Here is a 22,031-nt window from a genome sequence, read left to right on the forward strand (position 1 = left end):
CTGTTGTTGTGATTTGGCGATGTATAAATAAAATTGAATTGAAATTGAACCCAGGGATTGCTGTCCTACATCTGATCATCACTGGGATTCTGTTCTGCCATGATTCATCAGAGTGTAACAGCCCAATACATTAATACATGTTCTAGGTTCTCTTCCTCCGAAACAACTCTGTAGAACTCAGACTCCCTGCCTGCCTTCACATAAGCTCTGCTTCCCCTCTTATCACAGTTCTCATGGCTCAGTGCATCCGTTCTCCTACTGTTTGGACCTTCTGACATTTTAATGTAATTTTGACCTTATTGTCAGTCACCTGTCCTGCACCTGTCTCCTTCAGTTCACCTGTCCTTAGTGTGGTTTGTAGCTACACTGTAGGAAGAGATAAGTGCATAAAATAGATTATTTCTATCATTGTGGTAAAACGCATTATTGAGGTTAAAGTATGTATAATGTGCTTTATTAGTACACCGTGTACTTCAGACTGTTTATTACAGGGTGTGCAGTTGTATCTGTGCCACAGCAACACGTTCTCACTCCCTAACCGTAATATTTTACGCTATGTCACAAATCGTCAACATTTTACGCTTTCGGTTACCCAAGACGTTCCTAAATGAGGAGATCGGAAAAATGAGAAAACATGAGAACCGTTTGGACTCAATCGACACAAGTTTCTTCATTTTCTTAAAATCGCTCTGGAAAACACTATTTTACGTCATTTCACTGCTGGTTAAGGTTAGCAATAGGGTTATGGATACGTTATGGTTAGGGATAAGGTTAGGTTTAGGGCTGGAATACATGGCTGGAACGTCTATTACCGCGGGACCGTCACTCCACTGGAAATCATCCATAACGCGGCGAGGACCATAAGAACGCGGAAGGTCCTCAGGAACGCCGCGGGACGTGACAAATCGTCCCGGGAGTGATAACAGGCTCGCCACAGACTCCGGTGTGTGGGCTCAGTTCACAGGAGGAGGAGGAGGAGGAGCAGCAGACGTGTTTCACTCCTTTCTCTTTTTAATGATATTCTTTTATTGGAGCATCTTTAACCTTCACGCAGTCTGTGAGTGTTACAGCTGACCTGCACATCACTCTTTATTTCTCCCATCTTTTCCTTTTATCTTGTTTTCGACACTATAAGGAGCTTTAAGTGTAAAGTTTATCGGGGAGGAGACTTCCGGGGGAATCGAAACTTTTCTTTTTGCGGGTCTGTGTCTGAGAACGGTCGGTGGTTCCAGCTGTCGGTGGTTCGGTGAGGGTCAGCTGTAACGGGACTGTTACCGAGGATGAAGATGATGATCGTGCTCCTCTTACTCAGTAAGAAAAGCACACACACACACACACACACACACACAGAGAGAGAGGTGGGTGTGGCTTCATACGTAGCGTGTAGCGGGTCCGCTGCTGTTATAATCGCTCACGTTCCTTATTCTGTCATCGAGCTCGTTCATGTGAGCTCGTCTCCGCGTCCTCCATGCAGAGCGGATCCCGAACTTTCAGCTGGTTTTGTCACACACACCTATCACGTGTGTGTGTTTGAACATGTGTATAGTACAGACAGGGCACGGCCTGTGACCGTGAGCTTGCTGCTCCACCCGCAGACCCCCTCTCGTTTCTCCCGGGACGTTCTAAAAACAACCCGCGATAGGGGAACTCCCCGAAGGAGCCAGCTTTAGGTTTTACAGTTATTATAGATGTTTGAAGGCTGTAAAAGCCCTCACTACACAGTTTATACACTTTTCTCAGAAAGGTTTGAACATTTTCACACTTTTCTCTCTTGTTTAAACACAAAGTTCAAATAAGTCCAGTACTATAGAATGAAACCAAAGACACCCACGGGCAGGAACGGCCGGACTGACATAATGAATTAATTAAATACACCATTACATAAATAATTAAATGTGGCAATAATTAATTAAAATTGGGAATAATTAATTAAATAAATATTTATGACTATGATTTATTTATTTATTTTACATTTTAATTAATTATTTCCACATTTAATGAATTATTTAATGGTGTATTTAATTAATTAATTCAGCCCTCACCATTAAATAATTTTATCTATCAACCTCACCAATCAAACTAAGGGGGTGGGGTTAACGCTGATCAGTCTAAACCAGGGGTCCCCAATCCCAGTCCACAAGGGCCGGTGTCCCTGCAGGTTTTAGCTGTGTCCTTGATCCATCACAGCTGATTTAAATGGATAAATTACCTCCTCAACATGTCTTGAAGTTCTCCAGAGGCCTGGTAATGAACTAATCATGTGATTCAGGTGTGTGGACCCAGGGTGAGATCTAAAACCTGTAGGGACACCGGCCCTCGTGGACTGGGATTGGGGACCCCTGGTCTAAACCATTGCTTTGGTGGCCATTGTTTTTAGAAGGCGTTTCTGCATGTGGAAAAGCTTGTTCGACACTATGAAACACATACAGAGTTCATGATGTTCGGCTAATATTTTTGTTGTGAATATTAATCATGAGGGTAAACGGCCCTGTACACCACGGAGCGAGGTCAGCATGTCCACCATATCTGCAGCTCTGTGAGTTAACCAGAGTTTCCCAGCTGGGTCACATGAAAGTGTCGGCAGTAGTGATGGGATTTCTGACTCTTTTTAGAGAACTGGCTCTTTCGGCTCGACTCACTAAAAAGAGCCGGCTCTTTCGGCTCCGAAACGGCTCTTCAGGTTGTTTTGTTGCTTTAATTAATTTAGTATGAACAATAATATAAAATTATGCAGAAAAGGAATTACTAATGTAAAAAAAAGTGGTTTTATTTATATATGTTTATATATAAATATATGCGGTTGCCCCTAGAGACAAAACACGTACAAACCCTAAAACACATTTCTAGCGTTAACTGAAATTCCAAAACAGAGCTACCTAGATCACTTAAATTACACAGTTGAACGCATATGTGTATTGTTTGTGTAGTTATACACAAGCATTCATATATATTCAAATAATTTAAAAACATGTTCATTTACCTGTTACTACCACACACCAAATCCGGTCGCTGGTACTTGTTGGCTTGTGTAGCCACTAGGTAACAAAACCTCAACACTGCACCTAGCATCCTGGAGCACTTCTGTTGTCTTTTGTACGTGGTTTGAGTTTTTATGTGCTTCAGAGTTTTTACGTGTTTTGGAGTTTGTACGTGCCTTGTCTCTAGGTGTCACCATAAATATACTTTTATTTATTCACTCCACATAAAATGTAATAAATAAATCATATAATACAAAAACCAACTATTCACATTTCAATTTTTAACTATTTAAATTTTCAGCTTTTTCCTTTTAAACAAATTTAAAGTGAAACAACACAAAACACTGCAAACCACAACACAATAAAATATAAATTCAAATATGAAAACAAAAAGAAGATGCATATTCTCTGTCATATTGGCCTGCATGAATAAACTTTCTGAATACTTTATCATCCGCAACTGAAAATAGTTGTGGATGATTACTATACTTTTCTAATGTGACATTGTTGTCCCTGGCTCTCTTTCTCTGTCTCTCCCTCCCGCTCTGTTCCTGTGCTACTGCGACTGTAACTACCGCCCCTCCCCCCTCTTCCCAGGGCAAAGCACAAGGCTCGCGTGCGGAGTGAAGCAGAAAAAAAGAGCAAGAGAGAGGATGAGAGAAAGAAAAAAAAAACCCCACGGCTTGCGATAAGGAGCCGGCTCGCATCGTTCACTTCAAAGAGCCGGCTCTAAGAGCCATTTCGTTCGCGACCGACACATCACTAGTCGGCAGGATCAAACTAATCTAACGGTCATCTATGACATCTCCGAAAACATGGGAGCATTTCTGCTAACATGTTCTATCTTGACCAGCTGGCCAGACATGTGAAGATTAGGCCACTACATTCACGGCTAAAACAATACTAAAAGTGTAGTTGGTGACAGAAAAATGGGGAATTTTAAAACTTTACACCACCACCATTGCTGCCTGTGATTTGAAATGCATTCTGGGATACCTGGCTGCCCCAAGACTGCCCCAGCAATCGATTATCTAGGATCGACGTGTCTTGACTTACTTTGCACAGCAACCAATCAAATGTTAGAGAAGCTGCAGTGGCAGCGTTAACCCCCTGAGTTTGATGGGTGAAGCTGACAGATAAAATTATTTCAGGGTGAGACATGAAGGGGACAATAGTGCCATAATGAATTAAATAAATAAATCATTAAATAATTAATTAAATGTGTCATAAATATTTATTTAATTAATTACTTCCAATTTTAATTAATTATTTAATGGTGTATTTAATAATTCATTATGTCAGTCCTGGTGTTCCACCCACGGGTGTCTTTGACAGTGCAAAACGTTTTGTCAACATTGTTGTGTTTGTTGGGGAAAAAACAACACACAGTACAGCACTTCAGCGTCACACTGATAGCGATCAGAGATTTATGTCAATTAGACAAGCTGAACGCATCCTGTACTGGGCAGGAGACACGGCACCAGATTGATTGACAATGGTCTACAGCCAATCAGGACACAGAACACAATGCGCTGTAAAAAAAAACCCAAAACAACAACAAAAAGTGGCATGCAAAATTCCACAAAAAATATCCGCCAAACATCGAGGCCGCGAACAGTGAACCGCGTTATAGTGAGGGACCACTGTACACTGCATGGCTTTTTCAACACAAGCTTCAGAAAGCTTCGTTTGGCCATCAGTTTTCAGTTTCAGTTTTCAGTTTTATTTGTCATGTGCAAGTTAGCACAGGGTCAACATTGCAATGAAATGTATTTGACAAACAGAAGACAGTCAGCAGAATGGTACAGTAGAAGAAAAAAAAATAATAAAAAATAAATAGAAAAATAGTAAAGAGCAAAATATTAATAAGATGTAGTAAAAGAAAAAAAATAGATTTCCAGCTAACTGACTAAATATATATATGTATATATAAATATATGTACACACTAGTGATTAAATAAAGAAAATCTTAAATAGGAATGTGACGGGGGTGGGGGGGCAGATGGGACATTGCATAGTGGCAGGAATGAGCAGCAGTACAAACTGAACAGTACAAAAGTTTTTGTTTTTTTTGTTTTTTTTGTGGCAGTTGTTACAGTATTGCACTTTTTTTTCAATATAAATATCAATAAAGTGGAGTGACCAGTGTAGATTATACAGAGTACTTGTGAAGCTGCAGGGTAGCTTCTGAGTCCTGTGTTGTGTGTGTTTAAGTGTTGTGGTTGAGGTGTCGTATGGCTTGGTGGTAGAAACTGTGTTTAAGTCTTGTAGTCCAAGCAGACAGACTCCTGTAACGTCTGCCAGATGGTAACAGGGAGAAGAGCTGATGTGCTGGGTGGCTGTGGTCCTTGATGATGCTGTGTGCTTTACGGAGGCATCGCTGAAGATAAATGTCCTGAATAGCAGGAAGCCTCATGCCAGTGATGTGCTCTGCTGCCTTCACCACCCTCTGGTACGGAAGCTGCTTTGCCAGCAGCCGTAAATCACTACAAACTGTGATGCAGCTCGTCAGCAAGCTCTCGATTGCATACCTGTAGAAATTTGAGGTGATGTTGGCGTTCATGCCAAACTTCCTCAGCCTCCTCAGGAAGTAAAGCCGCTGGCGAGCTTTCCTGATAGCAGTGTCTGTGTGAAGGGTCCAGGAGAAGTCCTCGGTGATGTTGACTCCAAGGAATTTGAAGCTGCTGACCCTTTCGACCTTGACACCGTTGATGTGGATGGGCTGGTGTTCTCTGACTGGTCGTTTCCGGTAGTCCACTATCATTTCTCTAGTTTTGCTGATGTTGAGAGTCAGGTTATTTTCCAGACACCACTCGTACAGTTCCATCACCTCCTCTCCATCACTAGCTTTATCCCCACTGTCGGCAGAATCAGGATCTGACAAACTTCCAGAAACACCGTCTTCAGGCGGGGCGGCGATGAGATCCAAAGCTTCACGCAAGGTGAAGTGTTTGGCGTGTCTGGATTTTGGCTGCATAATAGTATGATGTGTAGAAAGTATGTTTTGAGTGTCTGTTATGTATAAACTGTATGTTTCTAAAAAAGCATGTGCAATATTACAAGCGAGAGAGAAAAAAACTTAATTTCCTGGGAAAGTGACGTCACTTCCTGTTGTTGGACGACCGGTCCACGTGATAGGTCACGGTGACAAGTGATGTGAACAGCAGCTCAGATCGACTCTGACTTGTAATTTGTTTTTATTTGTTGGCTTTTCACATGAATTATGTAAACATAATAGAGGAAGGGGACAGCACTCTGGGAAAAGCTGCATGTGTGATATGTAAACACAACTCGTCCAGTTTCACATGCAAAAAAAATTATTGAGTTAGCTTATGTGGTTGGAATTCTACCGGGATTTAAAAATAGTTACGCAAATCGGAGCTTGTCTGCTCCAACCAGGGTCAAAGTTCAACTTTTAATGTTAATCAGCAGCTGAAGAGTGTGGTGTTCATAAACCAGCAGAGACAAAACATCATATCTGTGTGTGTGTGTGTGTGTGTGTGTGTGTGTGTGTGTGTGTGAAAGGTCATGTGACTGTGAATCACAGCTTTGCTTTTGTGTTTCCCTCCTCAGTTTCCCAGCATGCATCAGGGGTGGAGGTGAAGGTGTATGAGGGGGTGGAGTCTGTCCTGCTGCCCTGTCAGGTACCAGATAATGTTTCCAGGAGCTCCACGTCAGCAGTGTGGGATCGTAATGGGTTCAGTAACCCAACAGTTCACATGCGTCTGCGGAGCAGAGATGATCATTCAAAACAAAACCCACGTTACACCAACCGAACGTCAATGAGAGACGATGCTCTGACGACTGGAGACCTCAGCCTCACTCTGAGGAACCCCACAGTCTTTGACAGTGGAACCTACAACTGCACTGCCCTGAATGCTGGACATGCTCAGAACTGGACTGAAGTACAGCTGAAGGTCAAAGGTCAGTGGACAGAAGTGAGATTAATGTGAATTCATATAAACACGTTGATGATGTTCATGTCTCGTGTGTTTGTGTTACAGAAACTCCTCCAGTCTGGCCTAAAGTCCTCTCAGCTGTGCTGGGTACTCTGATCATCCTGGCTGCTGCCTTTGGTCTGTTTGTGTACCGTGCATATAAAAGGATGAAGAACAGAGAAGGTGTGTGTGTGTGTGTGTGTGTGTGTGTGTGACTCAGTAACAGAGAGAGCACTCTGACCGATGTCTGTGACCTTTGACCTCCACACATGAATCTAGCAGCTCCTCACAGATTACTGAAACCAGCTGCTGATGTTTCCAACATGTCTGTAACATCTGGATGCAGTGTTAGCTTCAGCTCCTCCTTCCACAGGTGGAGGCTCCACCCACTGAGAAGGAGTCCTCATGAATGTAAATACCAGATCACATGATACAAACAATCTGAGGAGCGTGGAAACAAAAGCATCAGGGAGCAGAGGGGAGGGACTACCCCACATCCTCCACCCAACACCACAATCTAAAATCCATCTTCAGTCAAAAATAATAATCATTATAATTTTTGTGATATTAGGAACCATTATGAAGACACGGTGCCGTGGCAACAGGAAGTGAATTAGTGAAACGTGTCACAGCAGAGTGGGACGTGGCCCACTCTGTCTTTAGGCTGGTGTGTGAAAGTGTGCTTCCTTCTTGCTGTAAGAAGAGCTGGACAGCAGCTGTATGTGTGTAAATCCAATAGCTGTTGTGTGTTCAGTGTAGAGCAGTGCTGCTTCGTGCACAGCTTTCACTTTTACTCCATCACCTCCACCTTTGGTTGTAGATTTGCTGCTGTTTACATGATGGAGGATCTGACTCACTGACATCTGTGTAACAAACTTTATTATCACTGTCACAGTTATAGTGTCTGACTCTGAGCTAAGGACATAGGCACGACTTAGCTTTGTACAATAACATATATATACATGTGTAATAACACACGTGAGGTCGTCGTATTTTTCAGTGTTTCACATTTAAATACAAGGACACTGATGTCTGTATGTGTTCATGTTCTCCTCTCAGCTCTGCAGCCAGAGGTGGTGGAGGTGCCACAGGGGGAGGAGTCTGTCCTTCTACCCTTTAAAACCACAGCTGACCTTCCTCAGAACGTCACAGTGGAGTGGAGACTCACTGAACCCAACAACATGAAGGTCCACGTGTATGAGAGTGGAAACAATCAGCCAGTCGAAAAGGACCAGGTTTACAGAGGTCGCAGAGAGATGGATGAAGATCCACTGAGAACTAAAGACCTCAGTCTGACCCTGAAAAACCTCCGCCTCACTGACAGTGGAGTCTACACCTGCACCGTCTACAACAAGGATGGACACATGCTGCTACAGAAATCAGTGATTCTCAGTGTCAGAGGTGAGTGTAACAGATCACAGGTCACAGAGAAGCTAAACTGATGATTTAAAAAGACTAATTAATAAGTGATGAGGTGGTTGTGAGCTCGTCCTAAATATTTCAGGTGTGGATTTGTGTTTGTGTCCAACAGCTCAGTGTTTCCTTCACCTTCATTTATAAACTGACACTGAAATGAACACCAGAACAAATACTAACAGATAATAACAGTAATAGTAAAACCTGATGGAGAAGATACATTTTCATCATCGTCATCATCGTTTATTTATATAGCACTTTAAAAACACACCTGGTAGACCAAAGTGCTGTACAATACTAATATGCACATTGTAATAAAAAAAAACATTTTCACATTTCAACACATTTTCACTTATTGTATAAATGATGTCCTGTTAATGCAGAGAGGCTTCATTGTAATCAGATGTTGCTTTGTTCTGTGTGTGTGGAGTGTCCCTGCAAACAGCAGTCACGCTCTCCGAATGTATGAAACACAGAACTGTGGCTCATGTAGAGTCTCTTATTAGAGTAGCAGGGTTAGCATCCTGCTAACAGGAAGTGTTTCATTCACAGCATCATTGAGTCAGCCATGTGAAGGTCAAAGGTCAGGGGTGATGTTTCTCTCCTTTCATTTAGATTCATCTTTGAACCTGGAGTGCCTAAAGTGTCATTTAGTGGGAATTGAACTGGTCAGTATCCCAATAAATTTAGCAGCATAGTTCATGATGTAGGGGCCAAAATAGAGTTTTTTCCATGACTCACATTTTTCACCACAGTGACCTCCCAGCCCAGTGTTCATTCAGTGGGCTGGTTTCAGTCATTGTGTAAATGTACTCTTTATAAGGTTGGTGTCGTGTTTAAAACTTTTCCGAAGGAATCTCAGGACAAAGGTCTGTCATTTAAAAAGATTTAATTTACTTTGGCAGTTGAAATCACAAGTTTCCACAGCGCTGTGGACCTCTGTGTGAACCAGCAGCATGCTTCACAAAAAGGATAACCTTCAAGTGGGCTGTACAACATTATATAGTGAGACAAAAACAAAGATTATAGCAGCTATCTTGCTGCCACACAGACGTGCCAGTCTTGCTGTCTGCTGCAAATCCTCCTCGTATCTCCACGACCTCGTCTGGCTCGGTCCTCTTTAAGAGACAGAAAAGTACAACACCTCTCTATCCAGCCTTGATAATCTAATGCTATTATCCATCGTTCTTCTACTGAGTCTAAGTCTTGGTCCAGAATACCTTGTCCGGGCTCCCGGACCCAAAGAATGATAGAAAACCCATTATCTGTGTGTAAGCTTTACGTTTTACTTTATTTTTATTTATATAGTACATTTAATAACAACAAAATGTTGGCCAACAAAGATAAAACATTACACAGTAACAATTACCCCTCTGCACTCTACGTCATTCTTACAATATATCAGCCTGGATAGTCACCCTGAATGAAGCTTTTGACCTTCAAAAGACTGAGTGCCAACTCATATGAGCACATTTGCAGCGTGTATATGAAACACCTTTATTTTAGTAGAACAATCATAGATTTTCAACCCTAACATTCCCTCTTGTTCACACGTTTTAACATGTGAACAAGAGAGCATGTGTTTCGTTCAGCCTGCTGTCCCACAGGTTCTCCTCCAGTGTGATACTCAGCCTTTCAGCTTTTCCCTCTTAACTGAGGTGGGGTCCTGTGGTCGAGTCAGTGATAAATCAGCTGTTGTCCCCATTCAGACAATTTATGTCTTGGTTCAGTTATGAATCCAGCCCACCTGATTCATCACTGAGCCCAACCGACACTGGCATGTGATAGGGTAGTACTGCATGTTCTTCCCTTAGTGCTGCTGTTTTCAATCTGTTAATTAGAGTCCTCAAACATGGGATAGACAACAATCCACAAAGAGTCAATACAGCTGTGAATAGAATAGAATTTAACTTTATTGTCATTGCACATATCACAAGTACAAGGCAACGAAATGCAGTTTGCATCAATCCAGAAAGTGCTTTAGCAATGATATAGATATATTACAAAATATATATCAGCAATAATATAGATATATAGATACATTACAAAATATGGGTCTATTATAGGTATGTTACAATGTACACGGTATGAAGGGATGTTATGTACATTGTAACATACCTATACTAGACCCATATTTTGTAATATATCTATATAGTGTTGCAAAAAGCAGTTCCACCCCAGTTCGTATATTCGTCAGGCTTCCAGAAAAAACTCCGGGACTCAGCAGTCAATTAACAATATTTTATTAATACACACTTATTGATTACAGCTTCTAGAAGGGAGATGTACAGAACCCCGGACTTCCTCTGCAGATCTCAACTCCTCTGTCTGTTACATGCAGTTTTGTATAAGTGACCCCCCTTCTAACCCCTCTACGAGGTGCCATAAAACTAATCACCATGTTTACATGTTTGTGTGTGTGCGAGCACGCGAATGACTACATGTGCGCGCTCCCACGTACCTACGTGAGTGTTCGTGAGTGACTATGTGCGCATACCTGTGTGTATGTGTGTGCACGTGAGTGAGTGCGCCTGTGGGTGTGGGTGCGTAAATTAAAGCACTGTAGGTGTGTGTCTCAATGTAGTGACTTCCCGGATGTCATAAAAACCCATCTCCGTTCCAGACCACCACTATCAAGTCACAAATGTTGAAACCCCCACCTAAGTATACCCTGAGGAATTTCCACTTAACATCAACTCCTCTTTGTCTTAGTTTCACAACTCAAGTGGGGGAGGGCATCCTAAAATCTACTTCTAAGTTCATGACACAATCAGGCCTTTATTACATTGAGGGCAGTGTCAGTATCTTTACAATAATTCTACATTCTAACTTAACACATTTCTAAACTTCTGAAACAAGCTAAACATTCCTACATATGTAAACTCTAAAATAAGCTAAACATTTCTACAATTCCCCCTTTTTATCTGCCCTATGGCAGATAAACCTAAACTAAATCTTTCACCATAAGGTGTTCATAACATGACTCCCCATTTCCCAAAAGTGGCATCATGGTGTCTGCCTTTGTATCAGATTCTCCCACAGCACGATTGATAAGTCTTACAAGCAAAGCTCTGATACAAGGCACACAACAACACCCACACGTCACTATTATTGCAATAAAAACAGACAAAGAAACCATAATTGACATAATGAAACCTTTCCATTGCCCAAAGACAGAGATCATCCAGGCTTCCAGCGGGTTCTCCAAACCCGAATGCTCATGCATTGTGGTGGACAGTGTTCTCAGGCCTTCCAGCGCTCGGGTCACAGAGCCATCAGGAGCTGTATTATTTGGAATAAAGGTACAACACATATCCCCAAACATCGCGCAAACGCCCCCTCTTTCTCCCAACAACATGTCTAACGCCATCCGATTCTGTACTGCCATTAAAGATGTTGGACCCAACTGTTCAGCAAGCCCTTCAACCGCGTCCCTGGTAAGGTTCGCCAATCTCAGGACATTATAATGCACATAATTAATACGATCCACATTCTTATTTGGAGTTATTGGAAAAAATGCAGAAATTATGGGTAAATTTTCAAATCCTCCCGCAATTTGGTCAGCTAACTTAAATTCATTAGGCACACCCCTAGGCACTCCAATGGCATCTATATATGTTGGTGATCCTACTGTAAGGTCAAACGATCCTAGTGACCGTTTGGCCAACACATGACGTCTCCGCCTGGCTGTCAGTTGAGCGGTGCCGGGCTTACCCAGCCGCACCCCCTTTTCACCTACTAAAACAAGAGGTGCACCTAAACGTACCATGGCACAGAGACCAGAAGTCCCACTAGGAATTCTAACATACAATCTATACCCACCACAATAATAATACAAACCAGCACGTGCCCACAGGCCTATTTCGGTGCCGGTGTCTCTTGATAACTTTCCTCTGGCCAGGTACGTCACAGTGCACCAATCAGCGTTAATCTCCCCGGCCTCATGCTCATGTCTGTCAGGGAAAGACACAGTAAAGTTAAAACACGTGTAATTAGCTCTTCTTGGCGTGAAAGGACCAAGTACAGTATCATTACCTATTGGTGGAAACAAACTTGCTAATGTAGTACAATTACCTTCAGAAACCGCTTCTCTAGTGAGTCTGAGCATACACCCAAATCCCCACTGGTCCTCGGGATGTAAAGGAGCCGGTTCTGTGAAAAGATGAGGGCGGGCCGCTGCGCACGCCACACAATCTGAAACCTTCTGTTCCCTAGCATTTTGAATAAGCCAGTCTAACCATAAATTACTTTCCCGGTAGCCAGTAGCCATGGAAATGAGCTGTTTAGGTTTTAGTCTTGTATAATCTACCTCAATTATTTGTGGGCCCGATTCAGAAAGTGGCAATGGTGGGGGAGGCGTTAATAGCGTTACTACCGCCACATCAGATGCAAAATCTCTAAAGTTAATTTTAACCAAACCGTATGGATCCTTCCCTGAGACATCTGCCCCTATAAATAAATACACCACAGATCGGGCGGGCCACACAGTGTCATACCAACGAGTCAGTGAGAGGGTCAAAGGGTTCTGCCCGGCTGAAAAGTCCCGCTGAAACCCAAGCTTCTGCCATGTGGTGTCCTTATAGGGGCGCCACGTGCCAGAATACTCCACTATGGTAGACCAGTAGTCACACGGGCCCTTCCAATAAGTGTGATAGGGGTACCCAAGCTTCTGATTGTTACACTCTATATCTACCATTGGATTATAACCTACCCAGACATCATATCCCCGCCATGAACTGTTTAAGCCCTTACATTTAATGACAGTACATAGATCGAATGTATACGAGGTAGTGGACCCTTTAACATAGTCCAACTCTATGCCGCCGTAATAATCCAAACACTGATCTGATTTACCTGTTTGACTACGTTTGAGTCGCTTCGCCGTGGCCTGTGATGGTGGAGTCGCCTGCGTGGATTCAGATCTGTCTCTGGGCAATTCACTTGAAAGAAAAATCACAGTTATAATAACAGCAATCATCACTCCTGACACTACCATTGCTCTCCAATTTCCCCATAATCCCATCTTAGTTTTTGTGTTATTTTGTTGTTGTTTTTTTGTGTGTGTTTTTTTTTTAATCTTATCTCTTTTGATTCAATATAGTTTCACTTTCCACTTGTTTTTATGAAACCCCCTTTATCTTCTGAGTCGGGTGATTCTCTGTTGCTCTTCTTTCTTCAACTTCCGGGGTAGACTACCCTTCAGTCGTTGCATGGATCAGGGATTTATTCTGTCCCTGGGCTGGGATCCATGTGGGGGGTCTCAGCCGAGTTCCCCCTCTTTTCTTTTGCCAAAAGCCTCTCCGACCGCTTAGGCTCTTCCGCTACAGCACACTGGCTCCAGTGGTACCAGGTTTCACCTTTCCCCTTCAGCTGAACTGCGTGTGAGGTCCTGGTCCCCACCTCAAACGGACCTGTCCACCTGGGCTCGTTCCACTTCCGTTTGTAGACCTTCAGCCACACCCACTTCGCCTCTGGCACCGTCTGCTCCTGTCCTTGGCCCGCAGTCACCTGGGATGTAAAACTTAAGACAAGAGCTTTTAGTGCCTTAAACTGCTTTAAATGTTCAAATGCATGCATTTCCTGTCTTAAAGCTGGCACCCCTGCAGTGGGTCCAGGAAATTGCCTCCCGGTGAACAGCTCATAAGGAGTGAACCCGGTAGACTGATTTACTGAGCATCTAATGCTCATAAGCGCTATTGGTAACGCCTCAACCCAATCCATTTTAGTCTGTGCACAGATCTTGGCCAACTTATTTTTTAGATTTTGGTTCATTCGCTCAACCTTACCTTGCGACTGTGGATGATAAACGGTCCCAAACCTGTGTTGCAACCCTAGCATGGATTCCACTTCCTGCAGATGTTTATTCTTAAAATGTGTCCCATTATCTGATCTAATTCTCTCTGGGAATCCATGCCAGGGAATGTAATGACTTATCAAACACTTAATGACTGTGGTGCTATCCTCCCTCCGGGCTGGCCACGCCAAGGCCACCCTGTCAAACTATCCACACATACCAGCAGGTATCTGAAACCCCTCGCTGGTGTCACCATATCTGTGTAATCAATCACAATTTCCTGCCCTGGTCTCTGGACCAGGGGAAACTTACCCATCTCTGGTTTCACTGTAGGTTTAGGATTGTGTTGGCCGCAGATAAGGCAGGTTCGCACATGCTCCCTCAACATGTCCTTTAGGAATGGGTGCCACCAATGACAGAGATTCCTCTCCATCTGGGCCACACCCACATGCCCAAGGCCATGAGATTCTCTGACCTTCTTCTCTGCCAAATCTGCCGTCAACACTGGTCTTCCATCTGGGCCCCTCCAGATGTTACTTACCTTTATAGCTCCTCTCTCCTTCCATAGTGACTTTTCTTCTGGAGAGGCCTTCTCCTGTTCTTTTATGATATCTTCACATTCCAGCCCTGGATTTTCTTCCCAATCCATTCCCATACTTACCATTTGTCTGGTCCCCGTGTAGCCAACCACCTTTTTGGCTGCTTCATCCGCTGCTCGATTACCTCGAGCAACCCAGGTGGCCGAATCGTCGTGCCCCTTGCACTTTATTATTGCCACCTCCAGGGGTCCTTCCAGCGCCTCTTCCAGCGCCTTCATCTCCTTCTCATGTTTGATGGGTTGTTGATTAGTAGTAAGGAATCCAGCTCTCTTCCACTGAGCCAGCTCCACATGTGCAGCTCCAAAGGCATAGGCTGAATCAGTGTAAATGTTTATCTTCTTTCCTTGACCATATTTAAGGGCTTCAGTCAGTGCAATCACCTCTGCTCTCTGTGCTGACTGCTGCCCTTCCAACTTTGCTGCTTTGATCACCTCCAGCTGTTCCCCTTTCTTACTTACCACTGCATAGCCTGCCTTGAGCCCCTCCTTCTCATCCCTAAAGCAGCAGCCATCTGTGAAGAGATCCTCCGCTCCTTCTATGACTTCCGCTTTGAGATCTGGTCTTGTCTTCTCTTCTTTCCAGACCGCCTGAACGCAGTCGTGCGGTTCCCCTGACCCCATTTGGTCCGCCATATTTATCCCTTCATGCATAAAAGTCAAATTTGGGGCCTCCAACACTTTGCTAAGCCTCTGTTGCCTAAGTGGGGTCATGGTGAAGGCCTGTGAGTTAACATAAGCCACCACACTGTGTGTTGTTAAAACTCTCAGTGGGTGTCCTCTAACTATATGTGCTACTTTCTGGATGGCCTTTGCCACTCCAGCTACATGCTGAGTGCATGTAGGATGCCTTTTCTCCATGTTATCTAAAGATACACTGATGTACATCAAAACCTGTCTGCCTCCCCCTGTTTTCTGAAACAAAACGCCATTCACCACCCCTTTTGTTTCAGAAACATCTAAGAAGAAGTCCCTGTTGTAATCTGGCACAGCTAAATCTACTGCTCGCGAAAGGTCCTGTTTCAGAGAAATGAAGCATTGTTCAGCTTCAGTAGTCCAGTTCAACTTAGCAGTCAGGTCTCTCATTCCATGCTGCTTCACCAAGTCACGCAAAGGCCTAGTGCGGCCCACATAGTCAGGAATGTACTGCCGGCTGTAGCCTGTGAGACCTAAAAAAGAAAGCATCTCTTTGACAGTCTCTGGCCGCGGGTGAGAGAGAATGGCACTTCTGTGAGCAGCCATCATCCCCACCATATGTTGTTTCACTTCTCTCCCTAAAAAAGTCACCTGTGGCCTCACCAACTGTAATTTGTCTTTACTCACTTTAAAGCCCGCCTCCGCCAGTCTCCTGAGCACGGTCATGGTGGCCTGAAAGCAAGCGTCTGCCGTGGGAGCGGCAATCAGGAGGTCGTCAACATATTGAACCAAAGTGCAGCCAGCCGGCATCACACATGGTTCCAAAATCTGCTTTAACACCTGGTTAAAAATCCCCGGAGACAGAGCAAATCCCTGTGGCAACCGAGTATACCTCAACTGTTGACCCCTGTAAGAAAAAGAAAACACATCACGCAGAGAGTGGTGCAAAGGTAAACAAAAGAAAGCATTTGCCAAGTCAATGCATGTAAACCAGCGCTGATCTGGGGAGAGATTTGTCAATGCAGTAAATGGATTAGGAACTGGCACAGTTTTAGTCTTTAAAATAGCATTAATGGCCCGCAAATCATGAGCCATACGATATTTACCTGTGCCATGCTTCTCTACTGGCAAAATAGGTGTGTTCCATTGAGACGTGGAAGGCTCCAACACCCCCACCTTTAACAGCCCCTCAATAGTCTCTGCAATGCCGTCCTCTGCCTGTGGTGAATGTCGGTACTGCGGACGCCATATTGGAATGTCAGATTTAAGTTCAAAGGTCACAGGCGAACAGGTGGTTAAGCCAACATCCGTCGGCCCCTGTGACCACAGTGTGTGAGGCAACTGTGAGAGGCCTTTAACAGCCTCTGGATGATCTGTCAGTTCCCTACCATGTGTCCTACGTATGTGACGATGTTCCAATATAGTGTCATCTGTGTGAGATGTTGAAATTCTGTAAGTTTTAGTACTTGGAGAGAAGGAGACATCAGGAATCTGTGTGAGTTGCCAATCAATTGCTCGTGAAGCTACACGCATCATGGGACCCAAGTCCTTCGCTTGATGTCCAGAATGAACCGCTAGAGACACATGAGGCACAGATTCATCACCCATTCGGAACCAGCTCTTTTGTTCCTCCGACAAATGGACCAGGGCTGCTACACCCTGCGGTCCAACATAAATATCTCTGGTAGAGACCTGCCATGCCTTCCCCTCCAGGAACTCATGGAACAGATCTTCATACCACTCAGTATTTTCGCGATCATAAAAGAGTGTCACGTGGTATGGGTCAATGGGTGGAGCATACACATCGAGGGCCATGATCCAGGGCCGCCAGAGCTGGAAGTGTGCCAGAATGCCGTTAGAGGTCGTCAGCCGGGCCCAGTAGATTTCTGCTGTACGGTCAATGTCCTCAGACAGCAGCCACTGTCCTCTTGTACTTGTGGCCACACAAGGAAGCTGTGTGCCATCCTTAAGAGTCACTGTTAAACCATCAGGCCCACACATGATCACAGCTCCCAGTTTGATGAGCAGGTCTCGACCCATCAAGTTCACAGGCACCTGCGCTGAAATGACATATGGATGAGCCACTGCTTGCTTTCCAAGTTCAGTCTTTAAAGGAACAGTCACTGGCAATGTCATTGAAACCCCAGAGAAGCCGACCACGCTGACCTCGTCCCCAGATAATTGAGTGTTATCAGGAACTTCTTGGATGGTTGAATAAGTAGCTCCTGTATCAACAAGGAACGGCAGAGTCAGTCCATTCACCGTCAGTGAGAGTAAGGGGTCTGCCTTTCCCCCTTCTCCTCGGCCTCCCTGTGGGGTGTGTCACTGCTGCCAATCCTGGCTGCCCCAGGCGGCCTCCCAGGTCGGCATTTGAGGTCTTGGTCCGGGGATCATGTGTGGGTGTGGAGCCTGATGATATGGACCATCCTGTCCTGCTTGGGGCGGGCCCATTTGCTGCTGTATTTGTGGCTGCTGAGGACAGTCTTTCGCCCAGTGCCCAGGCTGATAACACACCCAACAGACACCTCTAGGCCCACGACCCGCTCCAGACACACCCCTTCCATACCCCGAGGCGCCTCTCACACCCACTGGGCCACCACGGCCTCTTGCCCGTCCTCTACCGGCCCACATATTACCTCCCCAGCTGGTCATGGGTGAACTCTGCAAACCACCATACTGTGTCCAGGGATTCATTGGATAAATATTTGGGTTAAATTCAGGTATATTTGGCTCAGGTGGGCAGTCTTGAGCTACCATCACCTTAGATAAATCAGTTAATTTGTTCTCTTTTTTCTTTTCACTTACCTTCCGTTTCGCTTCTCCCAAGTTAAGCTTAAGCAATTGTTCCTGAATCTCCTCTACCTCCCCTTTTTTCTTATCTTTCTCTTGCTTGTATTTATCTAAGTAATGCACCAGATGTCTCTCCCAGCGATGTGCGTCTGCTCCTTCTAAATCAGGGACATCTAAAATTTTTTCTCTTACCTGTTCTGGTAACCCCTCTAGCACTGCCTGTCTAAACCAAACCTGATGAAGGCCCGGTGCAGAAGGGTTATAACCCGTATTCTGCATCCACTTCTCTTTCACCTGCTCTACATAATCTCTGGGATTTTGATCAGGCTTCCATTCTAACTTTGTAATGGCAGCCGCATTTGGGGTGGGGTATTGTTGACGCACAGCATTCCCAATCTGCTCCTGCACTCTGAAAAAGGGTGTAGAGTCTGGTCTAGTGACGACAGCTGCCAGTACCTGGATTTCCTCCAGCGCAGTAACTGTCATACACCGGCCAGCTATGGCTCGAAAATCCCCCAGGGCGAGCTGTGTGCCTGATGTCACTTTATCAAGTTGTCTCAGCCAACCCGCCCCTCCATCAATGATGGGTGGGAGCATCTGCACTAGGGCTGTAACATCCCCCACTCCATATGGTTTATATCGTCTCTCACCCCCTGCTGTGACCACTAGGGGCATTTCTAATGCATAATTGGAATGTCCCATGACCCCCTTCTGGGGGTTCTCTGCCGCTGTCATTTGACTTCTTCTCAACATTGTATGTTCTCCACGCCTTCCACCACTTTGAAGCCACTGCTCCTCCATCTCCTCTCGTTCTTTTCGAAATCCAAACGCGTGCTGTCTTCTTGAGTCATCTTCATCGCCTCCTGCACTCTGAATGACACTACATTCATCTATATCCTCTTCCAGAGTGCCCTGTATCCATCCATCCCAGGTGTCAACACCTCTTACCTTAGGTAATTGCACCTTGAGATGCACCTTTTTTCTCACATCCGAGGGCGGGGCTGCTCTTCCTTCAGCTACTCCTTTTTGCTTCTTAAATTTTTCAATCAGTTCTTCTTCTTCAAGTCGCTTGCGAAGTATATCCACTAATCTCTCTGCCTCTCCGGCTAATAATTCCGGAGGAGACATAGCTGTTGCTCCTGCTGCACTGGACCGTTCTTCCTCTCCTTCCTCGTCCTCCTCCTCTTTATGATCCACATGGGTCTGGAGGTGAGCAGCAGGTGGCTCTGTCTTTTCAGGTTCTATTGTTATCATTTGTTGCTGCGGCCTTGGGCGGTGCTGCTCCTCATACTCACACTCAGCCTGCCCTCCAGTTAGGCGCAGCACCATGCCATCTTCATTCTCCATGCTGCCATCCTTAATGCTCAACATAGGATAATTACCAAAATATGGAGGAGGACATGCTGAAAAAAGAGGAGCCGTGGGCTGTGGGTGTGGAAGACAATCAGGTCTCAACTTACCTTCCTCTTCCACAGGTTCCCTCATCCAGTGCTCCAATCCTTGGCAGCTGATTCCCCATGCAGCCAGCCTGGCTCGTTTCTCCTCCTCCTCTTTTATTCGGTCCTTAACTCCCCTCTTCGCCAAGATATTTGCTCCATCCAGCTCTCTCCTGAGTTTCTCCTCCTTCTCCTCAGATGCCTTGGCCGCTTCCAACAAAACTTTTGCAAGAGAGCATCGCATATCACCTTTTATTCCAGCTTGATCACACACACTCATTATTTCCTTCCCCATTTCCAGTATTTTACCATTCTTACCTGTTAGGTGTCCTGTCATGGTGATCTGCAATGCTTCCCCTAATTTCTCTTTTTGCTTCTCAACAGTTTTCCATTGCATTTCTCCCTCCGTTGGACTCCTCACTCCTTCTCTAATAATATCCTCTTGTTCAGCCATGATTTTACTCACCTGAAATTCCCTTTACTTACCAACAGATGTCGCCGTAATTTTTCCTCGGACCCCTCTGAGCTCCTCACTGGTACTCCTCCTTCGTCCAAAAAGTGTGTCCGCCCCCTGGGGCTGGCTATCTCACACCTCCTATTTCTCGCAGTCACCTTTACAACTCACTGCAGGACACTTCCTCCTCTGCTAATTTCAGGAGAACGCCCTGGTCAGCACCAAGAGCGGGTGCCGTCCGCTCACACCTCACAAAAATAGGACAATTAGGCTCACAATCGTCAGATCGCACCACATTTGCCTCACGAATTATTCAAGCTGCGCCACGGACTGGGTACCGCAGTTTCTCTTCCCCATAAAAATAAAACCAAATTAGACCCCCCAATTGACTTCACAGTTTGCAACAATTCGCGACACGGCCTCCTGCCGCAATTTCTGCACACCACAAACACACACTTTTAGACCCAAATTATTTTTGTTACTTTAATTGACTCCCGTACTTCAGACGAGACGCCGACTCTAACGGCGCTTTCACACAACTACACAGTCGACACACTGCAGTCAGTGGGACGAGCCAAGCAGTCGTTCTCTCACTAACAAAGCAACTTGCCCCCACTCTCATGCAGGTTATCAACCGTGACTAGGATCCCACACCTAGGCTTTAGTTATTTAAGGCGCCCCCAGTGCCCAGGTCACCACCCCGGCTCCTGTCCCACAGGTCCCAACGCCGCGTCCGAAGATGGGTTGAGTTGCCAAACTCAAAGCACACACGGCCCTCAGCCGGCGACGAGGCCTTAAACCCCGCTTTCTAACTAATAGTAACACGTTTCCTGCTTTAACGCACGGAGGACGGATCACACACCGCCACTTTTTTCCTAATAACTAAGACGGATCACACACCGCCACGGATGAAACACCGATGCTATTAATTACTAACTAAGACGGATCACACACCGCCACTAGAACGGATCACACACCGTTTCTTTAACATACTGAGTGAATTTACACTGAGATACGCTCAACTTAGCGAACAGATAATTTAGACTTTATTCAATATGCACACTTCGATAATAAACAGGTGGTGCTTACCTTATAATGATTGAGCCGGCTCTCTGTTCGCCTCGTTTCACGACCTCAGCTCTGCCAATTCGTCCTCTCTGGGCCTCGAGCGAATCCTGGGTTTCGGCACCAAAACTGTTGCAAAAAGCAGTTCCACCCCAGTTCGTATATTCGTCAGGCTTCCAGAAAAAACTCCGGGACTCAGCAGTCAATTAACAATATTTTATTAATACACACTTATTGATTACAGCTTCTAGAAGGGAGATGTACAGAACCCCGGACTTCCTCTGCAGATCTCAACTCCTCTGTCTGTTACATGCAGTTTTGTATAAGTGACCCCCCTTCTAACCCCTCTACGAGGTGCCATAAAACTAATCACCATGTTTACATGTTTGTGTGTGTGCGAGCACGCGAATGACTACATGTGCGCGCTCCCACGTACCTACGTGAGTGTTCGTGAGTGACTATGTGCGCATACCTGTGTGTATGTGTGTGCACGTGAGTGAGTGCGCCTGTGGGTGTGGGTGCGTAAATTAAAGCACTGTAGGTGTGTGTCTCAATGTAGTGACTTCCCGGATGTCATAAAAACCCATCTCCGTTCCAGACCACCACTATCAAGTCACAAATGTTGAAACCCCCACCTAAGTATACCCTGAGGAATTTCCACTTAACATCAACTCCTCTTTGTCTTAGTTTCACAACTCAAGTGGGGGAGGGCATCCTAAAATCTACTTCTAAGTTCATGACACAATCAGGCCTTTATTACATTGAGGGCAGTGTCAGTATCTTTACAATAATTCTACATTCTAACTTAACACATTTCTAAACTTCTGAAACAAGCTAAACATTCCTACATATGTAAACTCTAAAATAAGCTAAACATTTCTACAATAGCTATATTTTTGCTAATATATATTTTGTAATATATATGTGGC

At 44.9% G+C, this 22,031-nt stretch overlaps 1 protein-coding gene across 1 annotated transcript in view; it reads left to right on the forward strand.

Moving 5' to 3' along the window:
* Positions 1–6,690: 6,690 nt before the first annotated feature.
* The window catches only part of LOC134643109 (polymeric immunoglobulin receptor-like), a 45,952-nt gene continuing 30,611 nt past the window's right edge, over positions 6,691–22,031 (forward strand). The window contains exons 1-3 of the mRNA XM_063495337.1: positions 6,691–6,902; positions 6,983–7,099; positions 7,976–8,317. Of these exons, the coding sequence (XP_063351407.1) occupies positions 6,698–6,902; positions 6,983–7,099; positions 7,976–8,317 (664 nt within the window). The 5' untranslated portion in view covers positions 6,691–6,697. The remainder of the gene's footprint in view (positions 6,903–6,982; positions 7,100–7,975; positions 8,318–22,031) is intronic.

The sequence above is a fragment of the Pelmatolapia mariae genome, linkage group LG15 (assembly GCF_036321145.2).
Source record: "Pelmatolapia mariae isolate MD_Pm_ZW linkage group LG15, Pm_UMD_F_2, whole genome shotgun sequence".
Lineage (NCBI taxonomy): Eukaryota > Metazoa > Chordata > Actinopteri > Cichliformes > Cichlidae > Pelmatolapia > Pelmatolapia mariae.